The 12,324-nt window shown below is 38.0% G+C and overlaps 1 protein-coding gene across 1 annotated transcript in view; it reads left to right on the forward strand.

Moving 5' to 3' along the window:
- The first annotated feature begins 213 nt into the window (after positions 1–213).
- Positions 214–12,324, forward strand: part of LOC6045571 (semaphorin-5A) — a 300,750-nt gene continuing 288,639 nt past the window's right edge. Inside the window, exon 1 of the mRNA XM_038264905.1 lies at positions 214–446. Coding sequence (XP_038120833.1) covers positions 331–446 — 116 coding nt within the window. The 5' untranslated portion in view covers positions 214–330. The remainder of the gene's footprint in view (positions 447–12,324) is intronic.

Below are 12,324 nucleotides of genomic sequence, written 5' to 3' on the forward strand. Positions count from 1 at the left end.
AGGCAAGGCCCTTTCGAAGGCAAGAAGTGAGAAGTCGTCGTCGGGTGTGGAAAGATGAAATTAGTCGTGTGAGTTATGGTTGCAAATTATAAATAATAAATAAATTGAGGTGTAATAAAGCAATAATAGTAAATCTTGCCCGGCCAGCAGAGTCGGCCCGAGTGGCCTTTGAAGAGAGAGAGAGAGAGAGAGAGAGAGAGAGAGAGAGAGAGAGAAAATAGAAGGAATTAGTGGCTGAAGGCTGGTGTGTTATTGTTTCATGGAACCACGAGCCACGTGAAACGGAGAGTTGCTGAAAACGGTGCAGATTGGCTGGTTGGTTCGCGTTAAATGGCAACTTTCTTACAGAGTTTAGACCATGAAGTGAGGAAAAAAGGCAGAATTTTGTTTGGTTCTGATAGACAGAAAGCTTCGAGCTTCGTCAAGATGGGAGCAGAAAATAAAAGGTAAGTTTAAGTTTTTTATATCAAATTCAATGTTTGTGTTAAGAAGCTGCCAAATAATCGACATTTAAAAAAAATCGAAAACGAAAATCTTTTCAAAAGCACTCGACACAATCGGCCCCATCAGCCAAAATCATCTACCTCACACGATTGATCAACTTCATTTTTCCGATTCTGATGCAAATAAATCAAACTCTGTGCCTCAATCTGGCAAACCAATTGAACGAATTAAACCAATTGACTAGTGAGCTCGGAATTCTCCCCCAGCCGAGAGAAGTCCAGTTACGATTTTGTGTTGTTTGCATTTTGCTGAATTAGGCTCCAAGCCTGGTCAAGCCAGAAGCAGCGGCAGTCATTTGCATTATGATTGAGTTATTCAATCGATCCAAATCAGCATTGAACTCGAAAGCCAACAGCTGCCTGACTGGCTCTAATGCCATTGGCATCATTCGTTTTGCTGCTTGTTGGATCCAAAGCCCAATCTAGATGATGTAAATTGACGTGACACAGCTTCCAAACGGCTCTCTCTACTTCGAGGTATGGAGCCTGAAGTGGTTGGGTTGGTGCGATATTGTCGGTTCTTTTGTAGGACAGCAAAGACAAAAAGATCTGAAATGTCTCCAACAATTTATGATAGACGCTACGATACGCTACAAAATTTCACCCTTAATGTACTCATGAAATTAAAGTAAATTTTAGGGTTGATAATTTTACGTGTTTTACTTTTCAAATATTTTTTAAAATGTATTTTTTAGGCTTAGGCTGTGTTTTTACTAACATTGACTATATTTAGGATAAAAAACGTTACTTAATCCACCTAGGTGAATGGGGGCTTCCTCTTCTCGGTTCATACTCAAATTTATGTATTGAGAATGTACATGTATAATATACATTGAATATATATAGACGATTCGTTGAATGAGTTCTAAAATTCAACTAAATTACTAATATTATTGTTCACAATGATAAAGCTTAATTTTCTGGGTACCATGACACTTTATACGACCGCAAAGGATTTAAAATGGATTTTTAAAACAATTTAAAGTAATAACTTTGCGATCCTTTTTTATAGAAAGCATATTACTTTATAATGTATATAGTCTATAGGCTTACTAAATCGAATGCTATTCTATCCCAGTAAAAGTAAAATACGCCTACGGTCTGTCGACGAAAATCCATGTAAACAATGCACGCGAGCTGTCTAATGCTGTCACGGCGTAAAAACTAATGCAGTGCTCGAACGAGTCATAATTCACTAACATTTACACACAAGATCCTCTGTAATTATTAAGTCAAATGTAATTACAAAAGCCGACTCGGTCCTAACCAGGTCCCAGTACCGAAAAGGACCTAATAAAAATAATTTTATGAAAAAAAAAACGAGTCATAATTTCCGTAAACTCTCTCCCTCTCTCGCATTCCGCTCTCACATTCCGTAGCTAAAGCGAAAATTTAAGAAAGGGTAAAAAGTGTATCGCTAACGGAGTCGACCGATGGCTCAAGGATAGGTATCTAAGAACACATAACATATTGTCATTTCCCGAGATGACTTGACTTGTCTTGGCTTGGCCAAGACGTTTCTGAGACTATTCTGGACCTGATTTGAGGTCGGGTGGAATCTTTGCATGCTGGACGCGATTTACAAAGGGAATTTTATTTCCTAAGATGACATTCGAAGCACGATGAAAAATGCTTTCGAACGAAGTATAATAGTTCTGGGTTTTTTAGCCGGATGGGCGAACCAGCATGTGATAATGCATTGGTATCGTCAAAAATAGCAGTTTACCGCAGATATTAACGACTAAGCTTAATAATTCGTCGAGATATGTATCTCAGTGGATTGGGGTTTGAAAGAGCTTTACAAAAATGTGCAACATGCCGACATTTTGGTTAATTTTGGCCTCGTTTTAGTCGATTTGAAGGCGGCTGAATGCAAACAGTTTTCTTAAAGTGGCTGTAACTTTGGCAAATTTCAATGGATTTTTGTCCCGTTTCAGCCGTGGATGGAGGACATTCCAGACTTCCTAGTTATGCAAAAATGAAGCAATTTTGAGAAATTTTCATCGTTTTTTTGTTTTTCGGTTCTAGGTTTGCAAATCGTTTTTCGTAAATATCTTTTGACAGGAAAGGGCTACGGGGAAGATTTTCAATAGCGACTTATCGGAAGCTAAGAGGGATCGAATGCAACCGGAAGTGTCCAAATCCGTTCAGCCATTTCCGAGAAATCGAAGTGCAATTTTTTGGCCAATTTTCAAGTGATTTTATATGGCATTCCTCGGAGAGGAAGCCAAAAAGAATGCAATAATTTTTGTTGTGTCCCATACTTTTCCACTGCGTATTTTTTACAATTTAAATGATAATGGTGCCATTCTGTAGCAGAAAATGTGAAAACAAACAAATAATAGAAAACGTGACTTTTAATCTTGAAAAATTATACAGGCAAAATGTAGTGATAGGAGGCGGTAGCATAGGTCAAATACTACCAAAACAAACATAAACCAAACAAGATAATTACAAATTAAAAGACTAGAAATAAAACAAGAAAAACATAAAACAAGAGAAGTAATTTTTTTCTTAGAAAAAAAGTTGTAAAAAATAAGGTAAAAAAATGTGGGCAGTAGAGAGTTAATAATGTTGATTTAACTGCAAATTTTGAAAATGTAATTTGGATTTCATGGAAAAAAGTATTAATTCAACTGCGTGTAAAAGGCTTGATTGTAAAATAATGTATCGAAATTTTAATGTAATATTACACGCATTACAGCCAATCAGTATGGCGAACCTTCAAAAATATCAAACACATTTTGGCGTTTATTCTTCCCAGTTGAACGGCATGATAGAAAACAGTCCTCTTCGTTTGGTATGGGTTTAAATTCCTTAGAAAAACGTTACTTAATCCACCTATAGGTGGTTGGTGCCTTCCTCACATTTATGGTTTACAATAGGGTCCTAGCACACCATTTGTTTTGCTGGCCGGTACAAAATTTAACCTCAATCTTTTTTATGTACGTATACGCAATACATGCGCACGTAAAAAAAACAAAGCAATCCACTTTAATGACCCCGGGTCTTTTTGTAGTCTCTGTTGCAAGTTTCTGCTCATTTCGGCGTCCAAAGGTTATGTGTGGTGAGTCACCCAAAACCTCTTTTACTCAAATGGAACGACGTTTTACTTCCCCATCCGATAGAAGGCCAGGAGGATAAGGCGGGAATCGAACCCGCGTCCCATAGCAACTTAGGGATCGGCAGCCGAAGCCGCTAACCAACGCGTCACGAGGCCTTACCTGCACACGTAGATAACTCTATTGGAGAGGGAAATGGATGTCATTTTTTTTAACACATTGGACATCCCTTCTCCCTCACCACAATTATTCATGTAACAAAACATAGGATCTAATTTGAATCCTAAAATTGAACTAAAATTAGTGATATTCTTATTTACAACGAAAATATTTTTTTTTTTGATTTTTCGCAATAGGTTTAAATTAAATTTTTAAATCAATTTTGAAAAAATGATTCCACGGCCGATTTTGACTTAAAGTATTTTACTTTAAACCTCGTTCCAAGGGGACCATAGTTGATCTATCGTAAATGTTGTCTTGACAAATTCTTTTATTTTTTGCAATAAAATCACCCTTACCAAGAATTACGATTTGAATATCACTTTGAATTTGTTATATCACTTTTACATACGATTTTTTTCAGTTCAACCATATAACCCTTTTTTGGTTTAGTACTTGAACATTGACCTAGTGAGAATTTTGGCTCTAGCATCGAGTCGATTAAGGCTTGAACGCGAGCCAAATCGAATCGAGGCTCGAGCTAAAATGCTCGACTTGAACTCTAAAATTTGCTTGAAAATGTGGGAAAACGAACTCTTGATGTTGGTCAGTGTGTAGTGAGAGGAAATTTTGACGTTTGATCAATTCTCAATGTGAGTGTTTGTGCAAAAATGCAGAATCCATCTCCTGTTTTGCATACTTCACAATGTCATCTGTCAAAAGCAATTCCAAACAAAATATATATTTTTAAATTTTATCAAATTTCAAGTGGACGATCAAGTTTTGTGTGAAAAAAGGCTAAAAGGTAATTTTTGTTACAGTTACTTGAATAATTTCTAACCAGTTTCTTTGTAGTGTCTTTGGTCAAACTAAACAAGAGTGATGGCGGCGGCAGCGTCATCGTCGGTCTGGTCCGTTCCTGATCGATTTTCCAATACGACCGACGAAACAACTTCCTATCCCGGGACGATCCGTTGCAGATCGGCAATCGAAGATCCTGTCGCGGTAGATACAACATTGTCTTCCAGACTACAAAATACGCGAGACCTTAAACGATGATGGACTTGAGGCAGCAAGAGGAAGTTTCATGTGACCACGAGTGGAGAAAGTCATATTTATAAAAAAATGAAAATAAATGAGAAAATATGTATCTACTTAGTTTTTGTTCCTTTGTAAAGAGGTCTTTCGATTTCTCATTAAACGATGGGTCGCATTGTGCATCCGAAAATTATTTTCATCAAATTATCTGAGATTTGGCTTCCAAAAACGTAGAAATAACACTTAAGTGCTCATAACTTTTGATAGGGTAATCAGATCTTTGATGTTGTAGGCTCATTTGAAAGGCCTTTCAGTTATCTAACTAATGATGGATCACATGATGGACCCGGACACTTTTTTCATCGTAATATCTGAGATCCGGCCTCCAAAAAGTGTATAAATAACATTTAAGTGCTTATAACTCTTGAACTGGTCATCAGATCTTTGATGTTGTAGACTCATTTGTAAGGTTTTTTAATTATCTAACTAATGATGGGTCACACGCCAGACCCGGACACCGTTATGATAGAAATATCTGGGATCCGGCCTCAGAAAAGTGCATAAATAACACTTAAGTGATAATAACTTTTGATAGGGTTATCTGATCTTTGATGTTTTAGGCTCATTTTAAAGGTCTTTCAAATACCTTTCTAAAAATATATAGCATGACCAGTTTTCTTACAAAAACCACCCTTTTTACAATCTTCTGAACTTTAACTAAAATCGTTTTTTTAGCATAACTTTTGAAGTACTTAACTAAACTTAATGATATTCAAAAAATACTCAGGGGACCTGAAGACGGATCTAACGACACAGATCCGGACAAAATCGGTTGAACCAGTTCCGAGAAAAGTGAGTGAGAAAAAAATTCTACGTCCATCCACACGCACAGACATTTGCTCAGAATTTGATCCTGAGTCGATATGTATACGTGAAAGTGGATCTAGAAGGCCTATTTAAGAAGTTCGTTTTTCGAGTGATTTTATAGCCTTTCCTCAGTAAAGTGAGGAAGGCAAAAATACAGTCACAATTTTTAATTTCTGTATTTTTTTTTATTTGGCTCACACTTTGTGGGGGCCTTTCCTATGATCAAAGAAGCCATTTTGTGCAATCAGTTCACCCATACAAGTCTCCATACAATGTTGGCAGCTGCTAAAAAAAAAAAAAATATTCGAAAATTTGTAATTTTTGAAGGCATTTTATGTTCAATTTCGTGTTTTTTTTTTATTTTTTGATATCTTTTTGGCGACAAAAAAAAACGCAACTTTTGAGAATTATGAAGTTAAAAATTGCCACCAAGTTAGGATTTTTTGAAAAAATGTTTTTTTTTTTTTGGGAAAAACGGAAATGTTAGTCAAATTTTATTTTGGCTTCAGTTTTCAATGTATACTTGAATTTGCAATCGAAAAGTACTTATTATTTCTTTTTTTAATATGAATTTATTGTACTCAAGGCGATTATTTTGAAATACATTTCTTCGTCATGGCGCTTACGTTAACAGTCAAATCGATGAAAACTATAGGTTTTGCTTGTAAATTGTTGTTAAAAAACAGATAAAAAAGGTTTGGAAACATATAAAATGCTGGCAGTAGCTAAAACAGTGTGTTTGTGACAACATTGAGTTTTCATAGGAAATTTTGAATATTCGCCATTTTTATTTTCCTAAAGTGGCTGTATCTTGGCACTAAAGACAAAAATAATTGATTGTTAAAAAAGCAAAATTGTTCACAAAATTGTTTCCCACAAAATGGTGGTATTGGTTTTTGTGTCACATTTTTTAGATGGATTTTTAGAGAAATTCGTAAAAAAATCATTTTTCCAACTTTATCATGTTGCCAATGAAAAATGACGACTTTCTGGATTAATATGAATATGGAACATTATTAGTAGGACTCTTAAATTTTATTTAAAGGGAAATACTAGGCAATTTGAACGCATATGATATTTTTTATGAAACAGACAATTTTTAGTAAAACGAAACATTCCGAAACATTCGAAACAATCCGGTTGAGGTTTCCGCCACATCGTAATTTTTGGAACACACTAGTGTCAATGATTGTTAATTCCTGAAAATATTTTGTTCAAAAGCTCAGAAAATTACCAATAAAATTGGCATTGACGGATGAAAACTTTGCGATCAAGACTAACATTTCAAATGGGCGTAATATTGAATAATTGGTGTTCTTTGTCCATTTGACGAGTATAGTTAAGAGGCAGTATTTGTAAATTCTGCTCGGTTTGTTCTAGATGTCGTATCGAGGTGCTCCGATTTGGATGAAACTTTCAGCGTTTGTTTGTCTATGCATGAGATGAACTCATGCCAAATATGAGCCCTCTACGACAAATGGAAGTGGGGTAAAACGGGCTTTGAAGTTTAAGGTCAAAAAAACATAAAAAAAATCTTAAAATTGCTCGCATTTCCGTAAAACTTCATCAATTCCAACTCTCTTAGATGCATTCGAAAGGTCTTTTGAAGCACTTCAAAATGTGCTATAGACATCCAGGATTGGTTTTCCTTTTTCTCTTAGCTTTTACAAAATACTGTTAAAAATTGATTTTTTTAAAACCTCAATATCTTTTTGCAACAGCCTCCAACACCCATACTCCTATAGGTCAAAAGATAGGTAATTATATGGACTATAAGCCTACGGTATTAACTTTTTGGCCAATCGCAGTTTTTCTCATAGTTTTTCGATTTTTGTACAACAAACATGTTACAACGTTAGTTTTTGCCCTGTAGGCCTCAATAGCGGCACTTTTTGATCTTAACTTTGTCATGTTTGGAATCCTCGGAAAATTTCACGTTAGTTATAAGTATTGGAGTTGTAAATTAAAGTATGGGTGTTGGAGGCTGTTGCAAAAAGATATTGATGTTTTAAAAAAATCAATTTTTAACAGTATTTTGCAAAAGCTATGAGAAAAAGTCAAACCGATCCTGGATGTTTATGGCCCATTTTGAAGTGCTTCGAAAGACCTTTCAAATGCATCTACGAGAGTTGGAATTGATGAAGTTTTTCGGAAATGCGAGCAATTTTAAGATTTTTTAGGTTTTTTGGACCTTAAACTTCGAAGCCCGTTTTACCCCACTTCCCTTTGTCGTAGAGGGCTCATATTTGACATTTATTCATCTCATGTATAGACAAACAAACGCTGAAAGTTTCATCCAAATCGGAGCACCTCGATACGACCTGTTACACACTGGTGAAAAACTCGCTCTTAACATTGATCAAAAACAATAATGATACGTTCTCTTGCCTATGTTCAGGCTAATAAATTCCAGATTGGAGATCCCAAAGTGAATCATGCAGAAGAGAAGAGTGCATCAAACGGCATTGCTAGGGGAAATATACCCTTTCTAATCAAACACCTATCTTCGTCATATGGAGAGTTTGATGCTCGATTTAAGCTCCAAAAATACTATTTAGGCTATAAACTTACCAGCAACAGCACCGCCTCGAGTAAGCACGCAAATTTATGCCACTTACTGGCCAAAAAGATCAAATTTAATGCACTTTTGATAATAATTTCTTTTTTGCGAGACCATTTCTCATCATTTTGGTGGCACACACATCCACACGCAAGATGAGAGGTTAACTGCAAAACGAAAGCCGCCATCAATATCTCTTCACTTGCGCTAACGATTTCAAAGCGCTTAAGATATAAAATTGCTTCCAACTACCGGCAACATGTTCTTTTGCCCATTAGTTAGTCACTCACTTGAAAAATAATCCCGAAACATGTAAATAATTAGCAAGCACCATAAAAAAAAACAAACGCGCCAAGTCGTTTGACGTTTCAATTTTGAATACACATTCCAATCGAAGGCTGAAGAAAACCGAGCGAGGAGCGAAGGCAAATAAAGAACAAAGGGTGGCCACCAACACCACCAACATGCTGGTGCAGCGCCTGTTGGAGTGAGCAAGTGCTGCCAGGAAACTTTCGCTATAAATGCTACTTTTCGTGAGTGTTCGCTTAAAATTTCATCAATTTTTGCAGCACGAAGCAGACCCAAAAGAGCGCTGGAAGAAAAAAAGAACTAAGATGAAAATAGAAAAATTGGCGTGACCCAATGCACTCGACTGATTAGAATGCATTTTTGAAATATTTTCTTTACATGCTTGTAAAAGGAATAGCATAACTTTCAATAAAAGTGAAAATATACAGAAATGTTCACAAAAAGTTGCTCTACTCGTTGGTGTACTTGGTTTCAGTGAATTTCAAGGAACAATCCAGATTACCCAGCATCATTCAAACACGACCGCTTATTAGGCTTAAAATTGGTATATTTCTCCTAGTTCGTTATGCTGCTGCTGCAGTTTCTACTGTTTTGCATAGACCACTCACTCCTGAATGCAAGGGAGATGTGCGTCTTTTTTGCATTTTAGAGCGAGTGAGAGAGGAGACGATGAAGATAAACAGACAGACAGTCGGACGATTCGGACAGACAGCCTACGGAACGCTCAAACAAAAGTGTATGCAAGCTTTGAAGTGCCTTACGGGAGCTTCACGATCCCAGTTGCAGTTGAGGGGGGAGTCCCGCTTCCAGAAGGCTTGTGTACCGTATGAGGAGCCAATCCAAACTGACATCTTTAGGAAACAATGCTCGTAACTTCAAAGTTCTGGAAGAAAGGTTAGGGAATTTATTTGAAGTGAAGTGTTGCCAGATTGATCGCTTCGGTCGATTTTTAGAATTAGGCTCATTTTTAAATCATTTTGACTGTCTATTTAATTTGATTGCAAATCTAATACCTACCTTATAATTCAGAAATCTAAGCTGGAAGTTAAAAAAGGTCAACATACGAGACAAAAATATGCACACGTCACGTCCCGTACATCTGGGTTCCCCCAACATGTGACGTTGGCCACGGTTTGGCGGTAAAGAAAGTGACAGCACCCTCCGCTAGACAGACAGACAGCGCCATCTACCATCATGTGTGAGGAGTGTACCGCTCCCAAGTCTAGCCGAGGCACCACTTTGAAGTGGTGCATCGTTCCGGGTTTTTTTTCCTGAGTGGCTCTGCTGCAGAACATCCCGTGCAGATGTAACTCACAAGTGAGGGAAGACTTGAGGGGGTTCAGGTGTTTCAACTTTGCATTCTCATAGTTATAACAGTAGTAAGTGAAAGAACGTGTAGAGGTGAGAAGAAGGTTGAAGGTTGTTTCAGAATGATGGTGATTAATTATTCAGGAGAGAGCTACTTGAATTGGAGCTTGAAGAGCTTTGAGCTGTAACTTATTGTTGGGGTTGTGTAACGAGTGTTCGTTGTATGGGATCATTTATTGCCATAGCAGAGAAAATGTCACAAGCCAACCTTTGATTTCAAAGCAGATTGCGAACAATTTTTTCTGAATCGGCTATATAATTAGGAAGCTGTTCAAAAGTTTTAGAAATATTTAAATTGATGGAGATTTTACAATTGCTGCTAGAAAACGTGCGCCACATTATTTTATAAATTGCCCATATTTGCGCATAAAGAAAGACATAGTGCGAAAATATTCTAGTTTTTTCTAGAATTTAAGTTTAATTTGGCAAATTATTGAGAATATTTGAGAATTCTGTCAGAACAATAATTATGAAAAGAAACAATTAATTAATCAAACCCCAATCAATTCTTAATGTTATTTATAAATGTGACTCACATCGAATCGCAGACTTAGCGTCTCAATTGAAATGAAACATATTCAAAAAATCTATAACAATAAGAAGAACTTATCACCAAAAAACCGCTCAACACATCGTCAGTAGCGACAACGAAACAGTTGATAACCGCACCAAACTGACCATCGACCCATTCTCGGAACAGCTCGTAGAGAGCTTGTCCGATAACGGAAGAATTCGAACAACAAATTACGAGCTCGCGGCGGTCGGCACGTTTCAAGCCCAACTTTCTTCCCAATAAATCTCATTAATATCACCGCAGCCCCGCCAAACTCTGGACAGTTGTAGGTTACGTTGTTGTTCAAAGAACTCCATTGTTTGGGAGGCTTCCCGGGTCGAGCGATGAAAGCTCGCACCGCCATCAGTCAAGTTCAGCTGAAACAACGCAACTCTGCTATCGAAGACGTGGTCGAAGGTTGAGTCTCGGCAAAACTCATTTGAATCTTGAACCGGAGTGGCCACACACGTGGTGACGGAATTCCTGGACTTGGCGGCGGCAGCGGCCACTTGACATTATCTTTTGTTTCGTTGCTCGGCACAACGACGAGGTGAAGTCGTAAAAGGAAGAACGTTCGGAACCTGGACCTGAAGAGGCTAAGGTAGAACCAACAGCTTACAACGAACGTCACTCAGTATTGTTGCATCGATGAGGTTTCCTGTCGTTTTGACGGCATTTAGGAATTTGAGAAATTAGGGCTTGTTTGTGCACTCAAACATTAATAAACAAATTCGATCTCAATTCCCTTTATTCTATGCTACGATGGTTTGACGGAATCAATTTAGTTTTTCTCCTCTACCTTCTGTTTATGACAGCTACTGTCAGATATCTCGCGTTTGGGTGTACTCTCCCGTTGTATTCACTGGCTTCCGCAGCCAACCACTGGGAAGCCCTTGAACATTTATGCAGATTGGCCTTGATTGGAGAGGGCTCTTGAGACCTGTAATACCATTTGTAGTGCAACCCCACTGCGGTATCGATTACGGCGGCACGGCGGAATGCCCCGTTAGACTGATGTTGTACCACTTGAACTCACTGTAAGGTTTGTTGACTTGTATAGAACACGGTTTAAATAGTTGAAAAGTTGGAAATTCTACATTTCAACCTCCAAATTTGACGATAGTTGTATCACTTGCTTAGACCTTCATGCTTCATGAGTTCAATCTCTGACTTCGCCATAACCTTCAACATCAAAGGATTATCACTGGCAGCCATCTCTGCCCGTTGGCCTCAACGCTGTATCTTCAACCTTCATCTCCTTAAAAAAATCCCTGCCCAAAATCATACACCCTTAAGAATGACCACTTCCTTTTTCACACATCCCAATGATGAGTCGCGGACGCGGACTGAGCCCCCTTTTTTCGCCCCATCATCGCGTTCTTGTAACCGCGTGTGTGCTGTGTTGGCCATCCGAGACCGGCTGGCAGCTTCGCCGCGGCAACTTACCAAATCAGCAGTTTCACTTCCTGGCCCTCCCCGCTTGACTTTGGGTAGGGTGGTTGTACCTATTAATGACGGGTTGGATTAACATTAGGTCAAAAATAGGTATCGTAGGGCGAAAAAAGGACAATTCACTCTGAATGCTTCCAAAATGTTAGCATTAATCGAGCCTCATCAAGTGAAGAGTGCCATCAACTGGTTCCATTTCACCTTCCCCTTCACCATGAAATGTTTCAACAACAACATCGTCCAACAACTGGAAAGAATTGTATGCAGTAGCATTTTGCCACATTTTCAAGCAGCGAACGCAGAACCTGACACCGCGGATCCCATCCCTCTTTCCACCACTCTAATCCTCTTTATGATATTATAAGGCAATTGAAAAAAGTGTAAAAGAAATGGCTTTTAATTGACCATGACTGAAAGCCAGGCAGTTCTGAGAGAGGCAGAGTGCTTATCTGTTAC

The sequence above is a fragment of the Culex quinquefasciatus genome, chromosome 3 (assembly GCF_015732765.1).
Source record: "Culex quinquefasciatus strain JHB chromosome 3, VPISU_Cqui_1.0_pri_paternal, whole genome shotgun sequence".
Classification (NCBI taxonomy): Eukaryota; Metazoa; Arthropoda; class Insecta; order Diptera; family Culicidae; genus Culex; species Culex quinquefasciatus.